The 15,812-nt window shown below is 50.9% G+C and overlaps 1 protein-coding gene across 2 annotated transcripts in view; it reads right to left on the bottom strand.

The window, feature by feature from the left end:
• Positions 1–3,991: 3,991 nt before the first annotated feature.
• The window catches only part of LOC147095876 (zinc-binding protein A33-like), a 29,761-nt gene continuing 17,940 nt past the window's right edge, over positions 3,992–15,812 (bottom strand). For both annotated transcript variants that reach the window (XM_085974885.1, XM_085974884.1), the window contains one exon: positions 3,992–6,713. In XM_085974885.1, coding sequence (XP_085831011.1) covers positions 6,163–6,713 — 551 coding nt within the window. In that variant the 3' untranslated portion in view covers positions 3,992–6,162. The remainder of the gene's footprint in view (positions 6,714–15,812) is intronic.

Below are 15,812 nucleotides of genomic sequence, written 5' to 3' on the forward strand. Positions count from 1 at the left end.
GGGGAGGGGATGTTGAAGGTGGGGGAGGGAGGGGATGTTGAAGGTGGGGGAGGGAGGGGATCTTGAAGGTGGGGGAGGGAGGGGATGTTGAAGGTGGGGGAGGGAGGGGATGTTGAAGGTGGGGGAGGGAGGGGATGTTGAAGGTGGGGGAGGGAGGGGATGTTGAAGGTGGCGGAGGGAGGGGATGTTGAAGGTGGGGGAGGGGATGTTGAAGGTGGGGGAGGGAGGGGATGTTGAAGGTGGGGGAGGGATGGGATGTTGAAGGTGGGGGTGGGAGGGGATGTTGAAGGTGGGGGAGGGAGGCGATGTTGAAGGTGGGGGAGGGAGGGGATGTTGACAGTGGGGGAGGGAGGGGATGTTGAAGGTGGGGGAGGGAGGGGATGTTGAAGGTGGGGGTGGGAGGGGATGTTGAAGGTGGGGGAGGGAGGGGATGTTGACAGTGGGGGAGGGAGGGGATGTTGAAGGTGGGGGAGGGAGGGGATGTTGAAGGTGGGGGAGGGAGGGGATGCTGAAGGTGGGGGAGGGGATGTTGAAGGTGGGGGAGGGAGGCGATGTTGAAGGTGGGGGAGGGAGGGGATGTTGAAGGTGGGGGAGGGAGGGGATGTTGACAGTGGGGGAGGGAGGGGATGTTGAAGGTGGGGGAGGGAGAGGATGTTGAAGGTGGGGGAGGGAGGGGATGTTGAAGGTGGGGGAGGGAGAGGATGTTGAAGGTGGGGGAGGGAGGGGATGTTGAAGGTGGGGGAGGGAGGGGATGTTGAAGGTGGGGGAGGGAGGGGATGTTGAAGGTGGGGGAGGGAGGGGATGTTGAAGGTGGCGGAGGGAGGGGATGTTGAAGGTGGGGGAGGGATGGGATGTTGAAGGTGGGGGAGGGAGGGGATGTTGAAGGTGGGGGAGGGAGGGGATGTTGAAGGTGGGGGAGGGATGGGATGTTGAAGGTGGGGGAGGGAGGGGATGTTGAAGGTGGGGGTGGGAGGGGATGTTGAAGGTGGGGGAGGGAGGGGATGTTGAAGGTGGGGGTGGGAGGGGATGTTGAAGGTGGGGGAGGGGATGTTGAAGGTGGGGGAGGGAGGCGATGTTGAAGGTGGGGGAGGGAGGGGATGTTGACAGTGGGGGAGGGAGGGGATGTTGAAGGTGGGGGAGGGAGGGGATGTTGAAGGTGGGGGTGGGAGGGGATGTTGAAGGTGGGGGAGGGAGGGGATGTTGACAGTGGGGGAGGGAGGGGATGTTGAAGGTGGGGGAGGGAGGGGATGTTGAAGGTGGGGGAGGGAGGGGATGTTGAAGGTGGGGGTGGGAGGGGATGTTGAAGGTGGGGAGGGGATGTTGAAGGTGGGGGAGGGAGGGGATGTTGAAGGTGGGGGAGGGAGGGGATGTTGACAGTGGGGGAGGGAGGGGATGTTGAAGGTGGGGGAGGGAGAGGATGTTGAAGGTGGGGGAGGGAGGGGATGTTGAAGGTGGGGGAGGGAGGGGATGTTGAAGGTGGGGGAGGGAGGGGATGTTGAAGGTGGGGGAGGGAGGGGATCTTGAAGGTGGGGGAGGGAGGGGATGTTGAAGGTGGGAGAGGGAGAGGATGTTGAAGGTGGGGGAGGGAGGGGATGTTGAAGGTGGGGGAGGGAGGGGATGTTGAAGGTGGGGGAGGGAGGGGATGTTGAAGGTGGGGGAGGGAGGGGATGTTGAAGGTGGGGGAGGGAGGGGATGTTGAAGGTGGGGGAGGGAGGGGATGTTGAAGGTGGGGGAGGGAGGGGATGTTGAAGATGGGGGAGGGAGCGGATGTTGATGGTGGGGGAGGGAGGGGATGTTGAAGGTGGGGGAGGGAGGGGGATGTTGAAGACGGGGGAGGGAGGGGATGTTGAAGGTGGGGGAGGGAGGGGATGTTGAAGGTGGGGGAGGGAGGGGATTTTGAAGGTGGAGGAGGGAGGGGATGTTGAAGCCGAGGGAGGGAGGCGATGTTGAAGGTGGGGGAGGGAGGGGATTTTGAAGGTGGGGGAGGGAGGGGATGTTGATGGCGGGGGAGGGAGGCGATGTTGAAGGTGGGGGAGGGAGGGGATGTTGAAGGTGGGGGAGGGAGGGGATGTTGAAGGTGGGGGAGGGAGGGGATTTTGAAGGTGGGGGAGGGAGGGGATGTTGATGGCGGGGGAGGGAGGCGATGTTGAAGGTGGGGGAGGGAGGGGATGTTGAAGGTGGGGGAGGGAGGGGATGTTGAAGGTGGGGGAGGGAGGGGATGTTGATGGTGGGGGAGGGAGGGGATGTTGAAGGTGGGGGAGGGAGGGGGATGTTGAAGATGGGGGAGGGAGGGGATGTTGAAGGTGGGGGAGGGAGGGGATGTTGAAGGTGGGGGAGGGAGTGGATGTTGAAGGTGGGGGAGGGAGGGGATCTTGAAGGTGGGGGAGGGAGGGGATGTTGAAGGTGGGAGAGGGAGAGGATGTTGAAGGTGGGGGAGGGAGGGGATGTTGAAGGTGGGGGAGGGAGGGGATGTTGAAGGTGGGGGAGGGAGGGGATGTTGAAGGTGGGGGAGGGAGGGGATGTTGAAGGTGGGGGAGGGAGGGGATGTTGAAGGTGGGGGAGGGAGGGGATGTTGAAGATGGGGGAGGGAGCGGATGTTGATGGTGGGGGAGGGAGGGGATGTTGAAGGTGGGGGAGGGAGGGGGATGTTGAAGACGGGGGAGGGAGGGGATGTTGAAGGTGGGGGAGGGAGGGGATGTTGAAGGTGGGGGAGGGAGGGGATTTTGAAGGTGGAGGAGGGAGGGGATGTTGAAGCCGAGGGAGGGAGGCGATGTTGAAGGTGGGGGAGGGAGGGGATTTTGAAGGTGGGGGAGGGAGGGGATGTTGATGGCGGGGGAGGGAGGCGATGTTGAAGGTGGGGGAGGGAGGGGATGTTGAAGGTGGGGGAGGGAGGGGATGTTGAAGGTGGGGGAGGGAGGGGATTTTGAAGGTGGGGGAGGGAGGGGATGTTGATGGCGGGGGAGGGAGGCGATGTTGAAGGTGGGGGAGGGAGGGGATGTTGAAGGTGGGGGAGGGAGGGGATGTTGAAGGTGGGGGAGGGAGGGGATGTTGATGGTGGGGGAGGGAGGGGATGTTGAAGGTGGGGGAGGGAGGGGGATGTTGAAGATGGGGGAGGGAGGGGATGTTGAAGGTGGGGGAGGGAGGGGATGTTGAAGGTGGGGGAGGGAGTGGATGTTGAAGGTGGGGGAGGGAGGGGATGTTGAAGGTGGGGGAGGGAGGGGATGTTGAAGGTGGGGGAGGGAGGGGATTTTGAAGGTGGGGGAGGGAGGCGATGTTGAAGGTGGGGGAGGGAGGGGATGTTGAAGGTGGGGGAGGGAGGGGATGTTGAAGGTGGGGGAGGGAGGGGATGTTGAAGGTGGGGGAGGGAGGGGATTTTGAAGGTGGGGGAGGGAGGCGATGTTGAAGGTGGGGGAGGGAGGGGATGTTGAAGGTGGGGGAGGGAGGGGATGTTGAAGGTGGGGGAGGGAGGGGATTTTGAAGGTGGGGGAGGGAGGCGATGTTGAAGGTGGGGGAGGGAGGGGATGTTGAAGGTGGGGGAGGGAGGGGATGTTCACAGAATCACAGAATCACAGAAACCCCACAGTGCAGATAGAGGCCATTTCGGCCCATCGAGCCTGCACCGACACATATCCCACCCGATCCCCGTAACCACGGGGACGGAAGGGATTTTGAACGTGGTGAATTGGCTGCTGATCAAGCGGACTGCTTTGTCTTCTATGGTGTTCGCATAGCTGTCTATATTTCTGTAAATTCTATCATGTATATACATATGACGGCTCCAGGAAAATCTAGCCCCACATCTTTTCTAGTAATAGGAGTGCAAGATTTAGAAATCCTGTTGTAATAAATTCACTTTTGAAATGCACCAATTGAGACCCTTGAGAACGAATTGTTGTTACCATATATGATGTTTGCTCCAGTTACAGGGGATATGACTGTGAATAATCCAAATTTAAATTACACAAAATAAATTTTAAAAATATGCTGATAATTTGTGATTTATATTGGGGTACAGTAGTCAGTTTATTAGTAAATTGAGTAAAATATACGGCGAACATCTTTTCCGATGTGCCTATTGGTGTCCTTGCACCCAAAACAAGCACATTAATTTTTCGAGCCTCCTCGAAGGTCTGCAAACGAACACAGTTAGTGAAAACTCCCACTGGTGACTAATTCATCCTGGGGGCCTGACCAGTCGTGTGGGTGGGGCCTGCTTCTAGCGCAATGTTTTTTAAACCAGTGCTAAATATCATGGAAGTTTGATTTGTGCTGAATGTAATTTGTGCTTAAAATTCCATGATCTTTTGCACATGTTACGCTGATTGGAGCGAATTGTGCCAAAAAGACCAGCGCAACCAATGAGTAACTGCAGGCCACAAAATGAACAAAGGATGTAGGAAATCTAAAGCAGCGAGAGCCCTAAGGCAAAAGGGAGAAAGTGGCAGAGATGGGAAACATAAAACATCCGGAGAGAAAGTTTGAATTAAACTAAAACACAAGTTTCTGGTAAAGTACAGCGGACCAGTAAAGAGACAGAACAGGTGAAGAGGGAGGGCACAGCCTCCCTCCGCCAGTACTGTGGTCTAACCAAGGATTCCCCCAACCCAAACCCCAACCTGTCTCCCCCTTCCCTGGACACCGACAGAACCCGCTCCCCGTCCCTCTCTGAATATATCTGGAGATATCTGGTCCCTGATTGATTTATTCAGCTCTCTAACGTGCATTTTACATACTTAGCCCGTGATGCGAAATACCAGTTTTGCTCTATTTATTTCCCCACCCAAGAATAAGGACAAATCATTGGGAGATAGTAAATGGAAGTGCAGTTAAATGAAAAGTGTTGCGTACAGTGATGAGTTGTATTGGTTCACACCTTAAGTACAACATAATCCCAAGTGTACAGAGTCTGAGTGAGTATACAGAGAAAAACATAAAAGTTACAACATGGACACAGACCAGTTGACAGAACCAGTCCATATCAGCATTTACCCTCCACCAAAACCAGTAATTCTATTCACATTTAACCGTCCTGTTCCCATATCCCTTCAACCCCTTTTTCTTCCTCTCTCTCTCTCCAGTCGAACCTTGAATGTTGACAAAGTTTCTGCCTCAGCCACTAACCCTGCAAGTGAATTCCACAGCCTCATGACTCTCTGGCCTAGAAATTCGGTGGCGCCCTGTTTGGGGTGCCAGTCTCGCCAGGGCACCGGAAGTACCGCCCCGGAAGGAATCGCGAACGCCCGCCGGAAATTCAGTTTCAGCGCCCCAAACAGAAGCGCAGCGCTACTCGAGGCGCCCCGCATCCCTCTTGGGGCGCTGCAACTGAAAATCGCAGCGCAACGTGCCGCGGCGCCACACGCTGCGGCACGGCACGCTGCGGTACTGCAGGCCTTCCTCCCCTTCTTAAAGGGGAAGGGCCTGCTGCAGCAGGATCGGCAATCGCGAGTGCCGGCAAAAGAGCCCGGCACCGAGAAGTGCCGGGCTCTTGGGAGACAGCCAGCCGGCACAACGCGGGTTGGGGGGGGGGGGGGTGGGGGGGCTCAGGAGGCCGGGGACGGCGGCGCAGAGAGGTGCTGGCAGGCTGCCAGCAAAAAAAAACGGCCGCCCCGCACCTCCGCGCCTCTACCGCCGCAGGTAGGCCCCCCTGAACCGGTCGCAAATTGCGACCGGCGTTACAGCGGTGGGCGCTACCAAATTTGGTGATCGGGGCGGTAGCGGGGCGCTGCACACACCGATGACGTCATCGGTGGCGGCGCAGTGCTACCAGCTAACGCCGCCATTAGCGCCCCGCTAAATTTCGTGGGAGGCGTGGCCAGTGGCGCTAAACCCACTAAGTGCCCTCTTTGGGTGCTAACTGGTGGCGCAGCCCACCGAATTTCTAGGCCTCTGTATAAAGAGGTTTCTCCTGCTCCATGTTCTAAATCTATTACTTTATTCTTTGATCTATTTCAGAATTCAGATTTTTAACACATTACCTTCATACCTGACCCAAACCCACCCGTTTTTTGGGGGTTAAAATTCCCCCCATTGTCACTCGGTTGTAGCCGCCCTGACCTCAGGTGACATTGGGACCATCCACACCACCTGTGACTGAGACCGACGCCCGTCAGTTTGCAGCTGGCAGGAGGCAGGTAGGCGGTGTGAAATTATGGGATGGAGCTGCTAGTGACCTTTCACCCCGCAGATTGTCAGCGGGGCGGAGTTTTTCCCGTCCTCACTCAGTCCCGGACAGAAGATGGGAAAGAGTCTCTCAGTGAAAGTGTGGGTGAAGGTGTGGAGATGGGACATGTTGTCCGCATTGTAAAATGACACCTGTCCGCCCTCATAGTCCAGGAACACCCCGATTTTCCGGGGATTCCCACTCGGGGTGAGGGCGGCCCGTGATGGGGAGGTGCCGGCAACATAGCTTCTTCCGGGCAGTAGCCCCATAATCCAGTATCCAACCTCAGGTGTCGGTGAGATTATCCGTTTCCTGTTGACAGACTCTCGGGCCACTCCCAGACCCCAGCGCGTCTTGTTCCGCACCTCCACCTCCCAGTAGTGCCTCCCTGATGTGAATCCCTCCGATCCCAGGACATAGAGACAGGAAACAAACCTCTCCGGGGTGTCAGGGAGCTCCTGCAGTTTGTCTCCGAGTCTCACACTGGTCCGGTCCTCAGACACGATGAGCCGGGGATTCGCTGTGTTCAGATCCAGAATCAGAGAGGATGGAGCTGGGGGAAAGTTACAATAACACAGTGAGCGGTTTAGTTTGTTGCTGTGATTTATTCAAACACTTTCCCTTTTTAAAGTGACCATTCGGGGGATTCCCTGTTTTTAAAGGGCTCCAGGTTCTGTTATTGGAATCTGCTCTGACCCGGGGGTTTACGCTCCTGGGGTCGCTCTGACCTCTGCTGCCCACTGCGATCCGACCAGGAACTCTGCAGCCCCCCGGTCCCCTGCTGTTCTCAGCGGCTGCAGAGTGACCCAGGGACCTTCAGAAACACAGAAGGAATCCGCGCCAGAGGCTACGGCGGGGCTTCCAAACGGAAGAGGGGGAAAGGTACAGACACCGGAAGGAAAGAGAGAAGGGAAGGGAAAAGGGCAAAAGAAGCAAATGAATGGGAACTGCTGCAGAGGGGAAGAGGGAACCCAGAGGAGGAGGGAAACTAACTTCATAAAAAAAATGACATCATGATATCCATAAATCTCAATAGACTCCAACGCTCAATCAGCCAAAACTAAACTGATCGACATAACAGGACAGGTGGAAGCGGCATTTCTACAGGAGACCCTCCTCATCGCCCTCAGAACACACCAGGTTTATGAGTGAGTGGGTGGGACAAATGCTGGCCGCCTTCTCCTCAGTCAAGAGCAGAGTCACACTAATCACCAGCAGCCTCCCCATTACTCTGGAGACACACATTCCTGGAGAAGGAGGCCGCTCCATCCGAATGAAATTTAATTAACAGGACAACCCAAAGTGATGCTTCAGTTCAGTGTCCCGAATGAGGCGTCCCTGTGTCAGCATTCCTCACACTCGCCCCACGTATGGACAGTAACGGGTGAAAGGTAGCGTAGTGGTAAAGTCACTCAGCTAGTAATTCAGAAGCCTGGACTAATGATCCAGAGACGTGATTTCAAATCCCACCACAGAAGCTGGGTAATTTAAATTCAGTTAAATAAAAATCTGGAATAACCATGAAACTATCGGATTGTTGTTAAAAACCTATGTGGCTGACTAATGCCCGTTAGGGAAGGAAATCTGTCGTCCTTACCCGATCTGGCCTATATGTGACTCCAGACCCACAGCAATGTGGTTGACTCTTAACTGTCCTCTGTAATGGCCCAGCAAGTCACTCAGTTGTAACTAACCACTAAAAAACATAATAAAAATGAAACCGCATTGACCACCCCGCATCGACCTTGGCATTGGCTACGGACATGGAAACGGCGCAGCCAGCTCAGTCGACCCGGCAAAGTCCTCCTCACCAACATCTGGGGACTTGTGCCAAAATTGGGAGCGCTGTCCCACAGTCATACTCACAGAATCATACCTTTCAGCCAATGTCCCAAACTCCTCCATCACCATCCCTGGGTACATCCTGTCCCACCGGCAGGACAGACCCATCAAGGGTGATGGCACAGTGGTATACAGTTGGGAAGGAGTGGCCCTGGGAGTCCTCAACATTGACTCTGGACCCCATGAAGTCTCATGCCTTCAGGTCAAGCATGGGCAAGGAAACGTCCTGCTGATTACCACCTACCGCCCTCCCTCAACTGATGAATCAGTATTCCTCCATGTTGAACACCATTTGGAAAAAGCACTGAGAGTAGCAAGGGCACAGAATGTACTCTGGGTGGGGGGACTTCAATACCCATCACCAAGAGTGGCTCGGTAGCACCACTACTGGCTGAGTCCTGAAGGACATAGCTGCCAGTCTGGGCCTGCGACAGGTGGTGAGAGAACCAACACGAGGGAGAAAACTTCTTGATCTTGTCCTCACCAATCTACCTGTCGCAGATGCATCTGTCCATAACAGTATCAGTGACCACTGAACAATCATTGTGGAGACAAAGTCCCATCTTCACACTAAGGACACCCTCCATCGTGTTGTGTGGCACTGCCACCATGCTAAATGGGATAGATTCAGAACAGATTTAGGAGCTCAAAACCGGGCATCCATGAGGCGCTGTGGGCCATCAGCAGCAGCAGAATTGTGTTCCACCACAATCTGTAACCTCATGGCCTGGCATATCCCTACCATTACCATCAAGCCAGGGGACTAACCCTGGATCAATATGGAGTGTAGAAGAGCATGCCATGAGCAGCACTAGGCATACTTAAAAATGAGGTGCCAACCTGGGGAAGCTGCAACACAGGACTACTTGCATGCTAAAAAGCGGAAGCAGCATGCTATAGACAAGGCTAAGCGATCCCACAATCAACGGATCAGATCAAGGCTCTGCAGTCCTGCCATATCCAGTCGTGAATGGTGGTGGACCATTAAACAACTAACGGGAGGAGGAGGCTCCATGAATATCCCCATCCTCAATGATGGTGGAGCGCAGCACATGAGTGCAAAAGACAAGGCTGAAGCGTTTGCAATCATCTTCAGCCAGAAGTGCCGAGTGGATGATCCATATCGGCCTCCTCCTGAGGTCCCCACCACCACAGAAGCCAGTCTTCAGCCAATTCAATTCACTCCACGTGATAGCAAGAAACAGCTGAGCGCACTGGATACAGCAAAGGCTATGGGCCCCGACAACACCCCGGCTATCATGCTGATGACTTGTGCTTCAGAACTAGCCGCGCCTCTAGCCAAGCTGTTCCAGTACAGCTACAACACTGGCATCTATCTGACAATGTGGAAAACTGCCCAGGTATGTCTAGTTCACAAAAAGCAGGACAAATCCAACTTGGCCAATTACCACCCCATCAGTCTACTCTCAATCATCAGCAAAGTGATGGAAGGTGTCATCGGCAGCGCTATCAAGCAGCACTTACTCACCAATAACCTGCTCACGAATGCCCAGTTTGGGTTCCGCCAAGACCACTCGGTTCTGACCTCATTGCAGCCTTGGTCCAAACATAGACAAAAGAGCTGAATTCCAGAGGTGCGGTGAGAGTGACTGCCCTTCACATCAAGGCAGCATTTGACCGAGTGTGGCATCAAGGAGCCCTAGTAAAACTGAAGTCAATGGGAATCGGGGGGAAAACTCTCCACTGGCTGGAGTCATACCTAGCACAAAGGAAGATGGTTATCGTGGTTGAAGGCCAATCATCACAGCCCCAGGACATCGCTGCAGGAGTTCCTCAGGGCAGTGTCCTAGGCCCAACCATCTTCAGCTGCTTCATCAATGACCTTCCCTCCAACATAAGGTCAGGAATGGGGATGATCGCTGATGATTGCTCAGTGTTCAGCACCATTCACAACTCCTCAGATAATGAAGCAGTCCATGCCCGCATGCAACAAGACCTGGACAATGTTCAGGCTTGGGCTGATAGGTGGCAGGTAACATTCGCGCCACAGAAGGGCCAGGCAATGACTATCTCCAACAAGTGAGAGTCTAACCACCGCCCCTTGACATTCAACGGCATTGCCATCACCGAGTACCCCACCATCAACATCCTGGGAGTCACCATTGACCAGAAACTTAACTGGACCAGCCACATAAATACTGTGGCAACAAGAGCAGGTCAGAGGCTAGGTATTCTGTGGTGATTGTCTCACCTCCTGACTCACCAAAGCCTTTCTACCATTTACAAGGCATGAGTAAGGAGTGTGATGGAATACTCCCCACTTGCCAGGCTGAGTGCAGCTCCAACAACACTCAAGAAGCTCGACACCATCCAGGACAAAGCAGCCCACTTGATTGGCACCCCATCCATCACCATAAACATTCACTCCCTCAATCACTGGCGTACCGTGGCTGCAGTGTGTACCATCTACAAGATGCACTGCAGCAACTCGCCAAGGCTTCGTCGGCAGCACCTCCCAAACCCGCGACCTCTTCCACCTAGAAGGACAAGGGCAGCAGGCGCATGGGAACACCACCACCTCCAAGTTCCCCTCCAAGTCACACACCATCCCAACGTGGAAGTATATCAGCCGTTCCTTCATCATCGTTGGATCAAAATCCTGGAACTCCCTAGCTAACAGCACTGTGGGAGTAGCTTCAACACACGGACTGCAGCAGTTCAAGAAAGTGGCTCACCACCACCTTCTCAAGAGCAATTAGGGATGGGCAATAAATGCTGGCCTTGCCAGCAATGCCCACATCCCATAAACAAATTTAAAAAAAGCACAGGAACCAGGAGTGGAGACGCAAACTGTGCTCTTTACTCCAAACAGGACAAGTTCCCAGCGGACACAGGACATGAGGACAAGCAGCCGGAGCAATCCGATATCAAGTAGTGTCCTGGGCCTAGAGGATGTATGGCGGGCCCACATCCCAAAGAGAAGGAATTCACCTTCTACTTGAACCGACACCAGACACACTCCAGGATCGGCTACTCCTCCCTGAATCATCCTGTCTATCCCGCCTAACCTGTTGTGATAGGAGGTAAACAGGACTTGCACCAATTAAACTCCACTCAGTCCTCGGAGCCTCACACCTTCCCTCCTACATGACTCAGAGTTCCTGCCTACCTCTAGGCGAAGCTCATCTTCTCACATATACCCTAAGGTGGAAAATGCTTGACTGATCTATTGGTAGGCTAGGGTGTACCTGTAGGATTTAGTAAACATTATTAAGATTCTATAACCATTTTAATATAACTATAATATGTGAAATTGTACATTAAAAGCCTAATAGCCTGTATAAAATGGCGAATGCTGAGAGCAAAGCAGGATGGGATTATACCAACCTGACTAAAAACCTCTGTTTCCAATTACTGAAGTAACGGAATGTTGTGCTAAGTTTATGGAGACGAGGAATTCAGCAATATTATGCTTAAAGAGATAAAAACTAGAGAAAGAGATAAGAGTTGGAGACATCCTTCATTGGTACAGCTATAGGATGGGCAGACTGTTCTGTCAACATTCTAGAGAGTGTTCTGTGAAAAGTGAGCATCTGAGATAAGGGTACTTTGTTATGTATAGAGAAAAATTCAGTAGTATCAACAAGGTCATAAGATGGCTAACGAGGGAAGCAACACTTTTTACCAGGTGTCAGAGGGATAATTGCTGCCACGTAGGCAAAACGAGAGGAAAAAGGGTTTAAAGATACAGGTTTTGAACATCGAAAGCGCGCACCGTGTAACCAGAGATTGATAGGAGCTTCGGTCAACAGAACACAGCAAGATCCCAAGGAAGCGAGCATCGGTCAACAGAACACAGCAAGATTCCAAGGAAGCGAGCATCGGTCAACAGAACACAGCAAGATTCCAAGGAAGCGAGCATCGGTCAATGGAACACAGCAAGATCCCAAGGAAGCGCGCATCGGTCAACGGAACACAGCAAGATACCAAGGAAGCGAGCATCGGTCAATGGAACACAGCAACTTACATCAGGAGACTTGCGCCCCAGTCACTCGGAAGGAACGCCGAGGTTCAATGAACAGACTGTGACTATCTCCTTGTTACTATTACTTCTTTGTACTGGATGTTTAATGCTGAATAAACCTGTTATACTTATACACAATATACCTGTACCCAGAGTGGTTTGTGTAGTCACGGACAAATTATTATAAGAGCTTTTGAAAGCTACAGATTGATGCCCAACATGGGGCCGTGACTATTAACTGAAAACATGTCTATGGTGCATAAAGCAGGCATTTGGATTTTCGCTTGGATTTTCATCTGATCAACGAAAGTTCTTGTGGAAGTTTAGTTTATCTAACAGATATTCAACATACAGTAAGAATGTTGAGTGAGAATTTTTTTGTAGACTATAAAGCGAAGTTAATGAAGAAATGCAATGATGCACAGTTGCAGACGTTGATAGTAGAATGTCTAACAAAGGATGTGAGTATCTTTCGAGGATGTTGTTGCGTTCATTGAAAAGCAAGTTAAGGAGAAGAAATGGAAGCTGGATAGGGCAGCGCAGCTAATGACCTATGCCGCAGTATATTGTGTAGAACAAGATAAATAACCCTGATGCGCCATCAGTTACTCAAAAGACTGAAGTTGAGCGAGTAACAATCAGGCTTTTATTAACTAAAGAATGAAGGTCTTGTCTCGAGTGGTCGACCCGTCCAGAATACTAAGGGACTGGGAGGTAGTCACTTATATACCTGGAATAGTGGGAGGAGTCAGCCGAGGCATGTCCAGACCTGTACCTAGTGGAATACACATACAGACACAGACAGGTATGACAGTGGTTTACCACAAACCCTTCCTAGAGATGGAAGATGATCAGGATAAATGAGAAAAAGACAAACTACGGTTGATACACGAGAATCTAACATTAATGGGTGAAAAGTCACGGCTTGTAGAGGAGAATCTAACATTACAGTGTGAGAAGTCAAAATGGGAGAAAGAAGCCATACAGTTAAAAAACAGGAATGAAATATTTCAGGGACAGGTCGGTGCCTCGGCAGCAGTAATGAAGCAACAGTATATTAACACCATTCACGCCGGCACTGCAATGCAGAATCTTGAGGAGGCTAGAAGCTAAATAGCCTTCTTAACAAAAGATAATGACTGCCTGATCAGTCAATTAAATGATTCACGAGGGGCCCTGAGAGAGGCTCTTCAGCGCCCCCACAGGGAGTTAGACCACCAACGATGCCACAATACTATACAACAATTAGAAAAACAGTTGGGGAAACAACGGGCTGTAATAGCGGCAGTCACGGGAATAGACTCCCCCGGGAGTTATGATCAACAATACGAGAGGTTAAGCGGAGAGCTATGCTCTCCCTTGGTATCCCCTTCCCAACAGGCCCCCTTCTCGTATGCCACCATTGACTTGGCTGTGAGGTCCCCAGCCTATGCTAATAATATAAAAACCTCAGTGAATGAGCCTGCACCGGTTAAAGCCCCAGTTAATGTTCTGACCCGCACCCAATTGATTCCTAATGCACCACCAGCACCAGCTGCGATAGATATCCAGGCTCAACCAAGACAAGCAGTACCAGCAGCGGCAGGCCCTCCGGGAATGTTGTGGGCAGGTACTTATGAACGATCCCAGCCCCTGAACTATGCAGAGTTACAGGCATGTGTCCAGCAATTTGGACCAGTTAACCCACAAACATGCCCAACAGAGCTAAGGCAATGTATAGTGGCATTCCGGAATTACCACCCCAATTTTGAGGATAGTGACATGGAAAAACCTCCGCTGGACGGTTCCACATACATTGAGAAACCAGTTAATGTCCTAACTAGAACTCAAGTAACCCCTAAGTTGCTAAGATGCCGATTTAAAAGGGAAAAAAAAAGAGAGGAACCTAAAATTTTACCAACATGGAAGTTATTAATGTCTGTGCTGAGACAAATAAAACACAAGATTTGCTGAGTGAAAGGAACCTTAAAAAATGCTGGAATTTCAGTTTGTATGAAAATGTGTGTTAAAGTGTGAATGTTGTCCTGACTATGAATGTTTAAGAAGTTACAGGATTTCTTTTGTCTGAAAAGTCTGTCTTTAAAAGAAAGATTCTGTTATGTATGTTTTAGCGCCACCCACTTCTCTGTGTTAAAAGTGTTTAAAAACTTTTGTCTTGTCTTGGATTTTGGAAGTTTTAAGAACATGTGAATAAGATTGTGCCACAATAATTGGGAAAAAAACTAATACAATTTAAGTTAAGCTGGTGTGTAAAAACTGAGAAGAACAACAAAAAGTTTGTTTAACAAAAGATTAAGTTTCAGTCTAAGATTTAACCTTGGAGTCGCGGTTGCTATGGTGAAAGTTTCCAAAGCAGTTTGATTTGATTTATTTAAATGTGAAAAACTAATTTTTCTCCAGTTATATTCAATGTTTTTACAGTATTTTGGAAAGGCATCCGAAGAAAGGACAATAAGAAATGTGACATAATTACTATTTTCAGCAAGCATGTACTATTTTGTTTTGTTTTATCTTTTCTGTTCACGTTCAGTTAAAGTGTGAAAACACAACTGTCTTTTCGATCGGGAAAGTTTTTAAAAAATTTACGTGAAGTGACGCAATTGCGTGCACCTGATAATGTTGCGCTCCACATTCTAAAAACCTGCAAAGGAGTTAACCCTTTCCACTGACAACTGTTTAAGTTCACCAAGCAACAACTTTAGTATTGCTGAATGAAATTTAAAGATATTGGACATTATTAAATTGAAGTTTCTTAATTTTAAGTTAATATTTCCCCACAGTGACAGAAGGAAATTTATGATTTGATAAATTAACCCCTTGGGCTCTTAAGCAGAGTCACAATGGATTCTCTTCTTTCTTTTGTTATATGGAAGTTATCTTGTAAACTAATTGCAGCACTTCTGTCTCTAATGTTAAAACACTGTGTTAGCCACCTAGCCTGGAAATCACTTGTTTCTGAAATTGGAATTGATAAGATAAATTGATAGAAATGAAATTGAACATTGATACTGCTGTTTGGGTTTTGGGATAATTTTGAAATGACAAAATTTACTCAGACACTATGGGCTGGATTTTCCTAAGCCCCTGGAGTCGGGTTGGAGGCGTGCGGGCGATAAAAATCGGAGATCCGGGGGTCCCGACCCCATCCCGCCTCCAACCCGCCTCCATGTCAATTTCATAGGAGTCGGGTTGCCGACAAGTGCTGGAACCCGACTCCCAGAGGCGGGAAGGGATTAAAGGCAATTAAACTGCCTGTTAACAGGTAGTTAACAGGTAGTTTTTTGCCTTTTCGCAATTTTTATTGCTGGTTTGTGGGCTTCCCGACAGCTCCAAACCACGAAAAGTTTTCGAGGCGGGACGTGGGTCTGAGGTCTTGGAGGGGTCGAGATGCCCAGTGTTCAGGTGAGTGAGGGGTGCAGGAGTGCAAAGGTAAGTGTTTTGCAAGTGTTTAAATAAGTTTAACTTACTTTTACTTACCTTTACAGGAGTCCTGCATTCCGGTGTCGGGAGTCGGCTGCAAGAACCACAGAAGCTCCGATTTTTAAAAAAAAATCAGCTTCTTGGTTTCTGCAGCAAAATGATTTTAAAGTTATCCTGAGAAAGGACTGAGGCTGAATTAGCAGTTTTTCAGTGCTTGACAGCTTCAAACAGCTGTTAAACACTGATATTTCATCTGCCAAAAGCTTTTGACAGATGAAATGTCAATCTCTGACGTCACCTGTTGCCGGGTGGCCCTTAATTGGCCTGCTGAGCCCACAGGGCGGGCTCAACAAGGTCAATCAGAGGAAAATCCAGTGGGTTGGCCACATCTCCATGGAGGCGGGA

Source organism: Somniosus microcephalus, unplaced genomic scaffold, assembly GCF_052327205.1.
Source record: "Somniosus microcephalus isolate GS21.2 unplaced genomic scaffold, FLI_Smic_1.0 unresolved_chr1, whole genome shotgun sequence".
Lineage (NCBI taxonomy): Eukaryota > Metazoa > Chordata > Chondrichthyes > Squaliformes > Somniosidae > Somniosus > Somniosus microcephalus.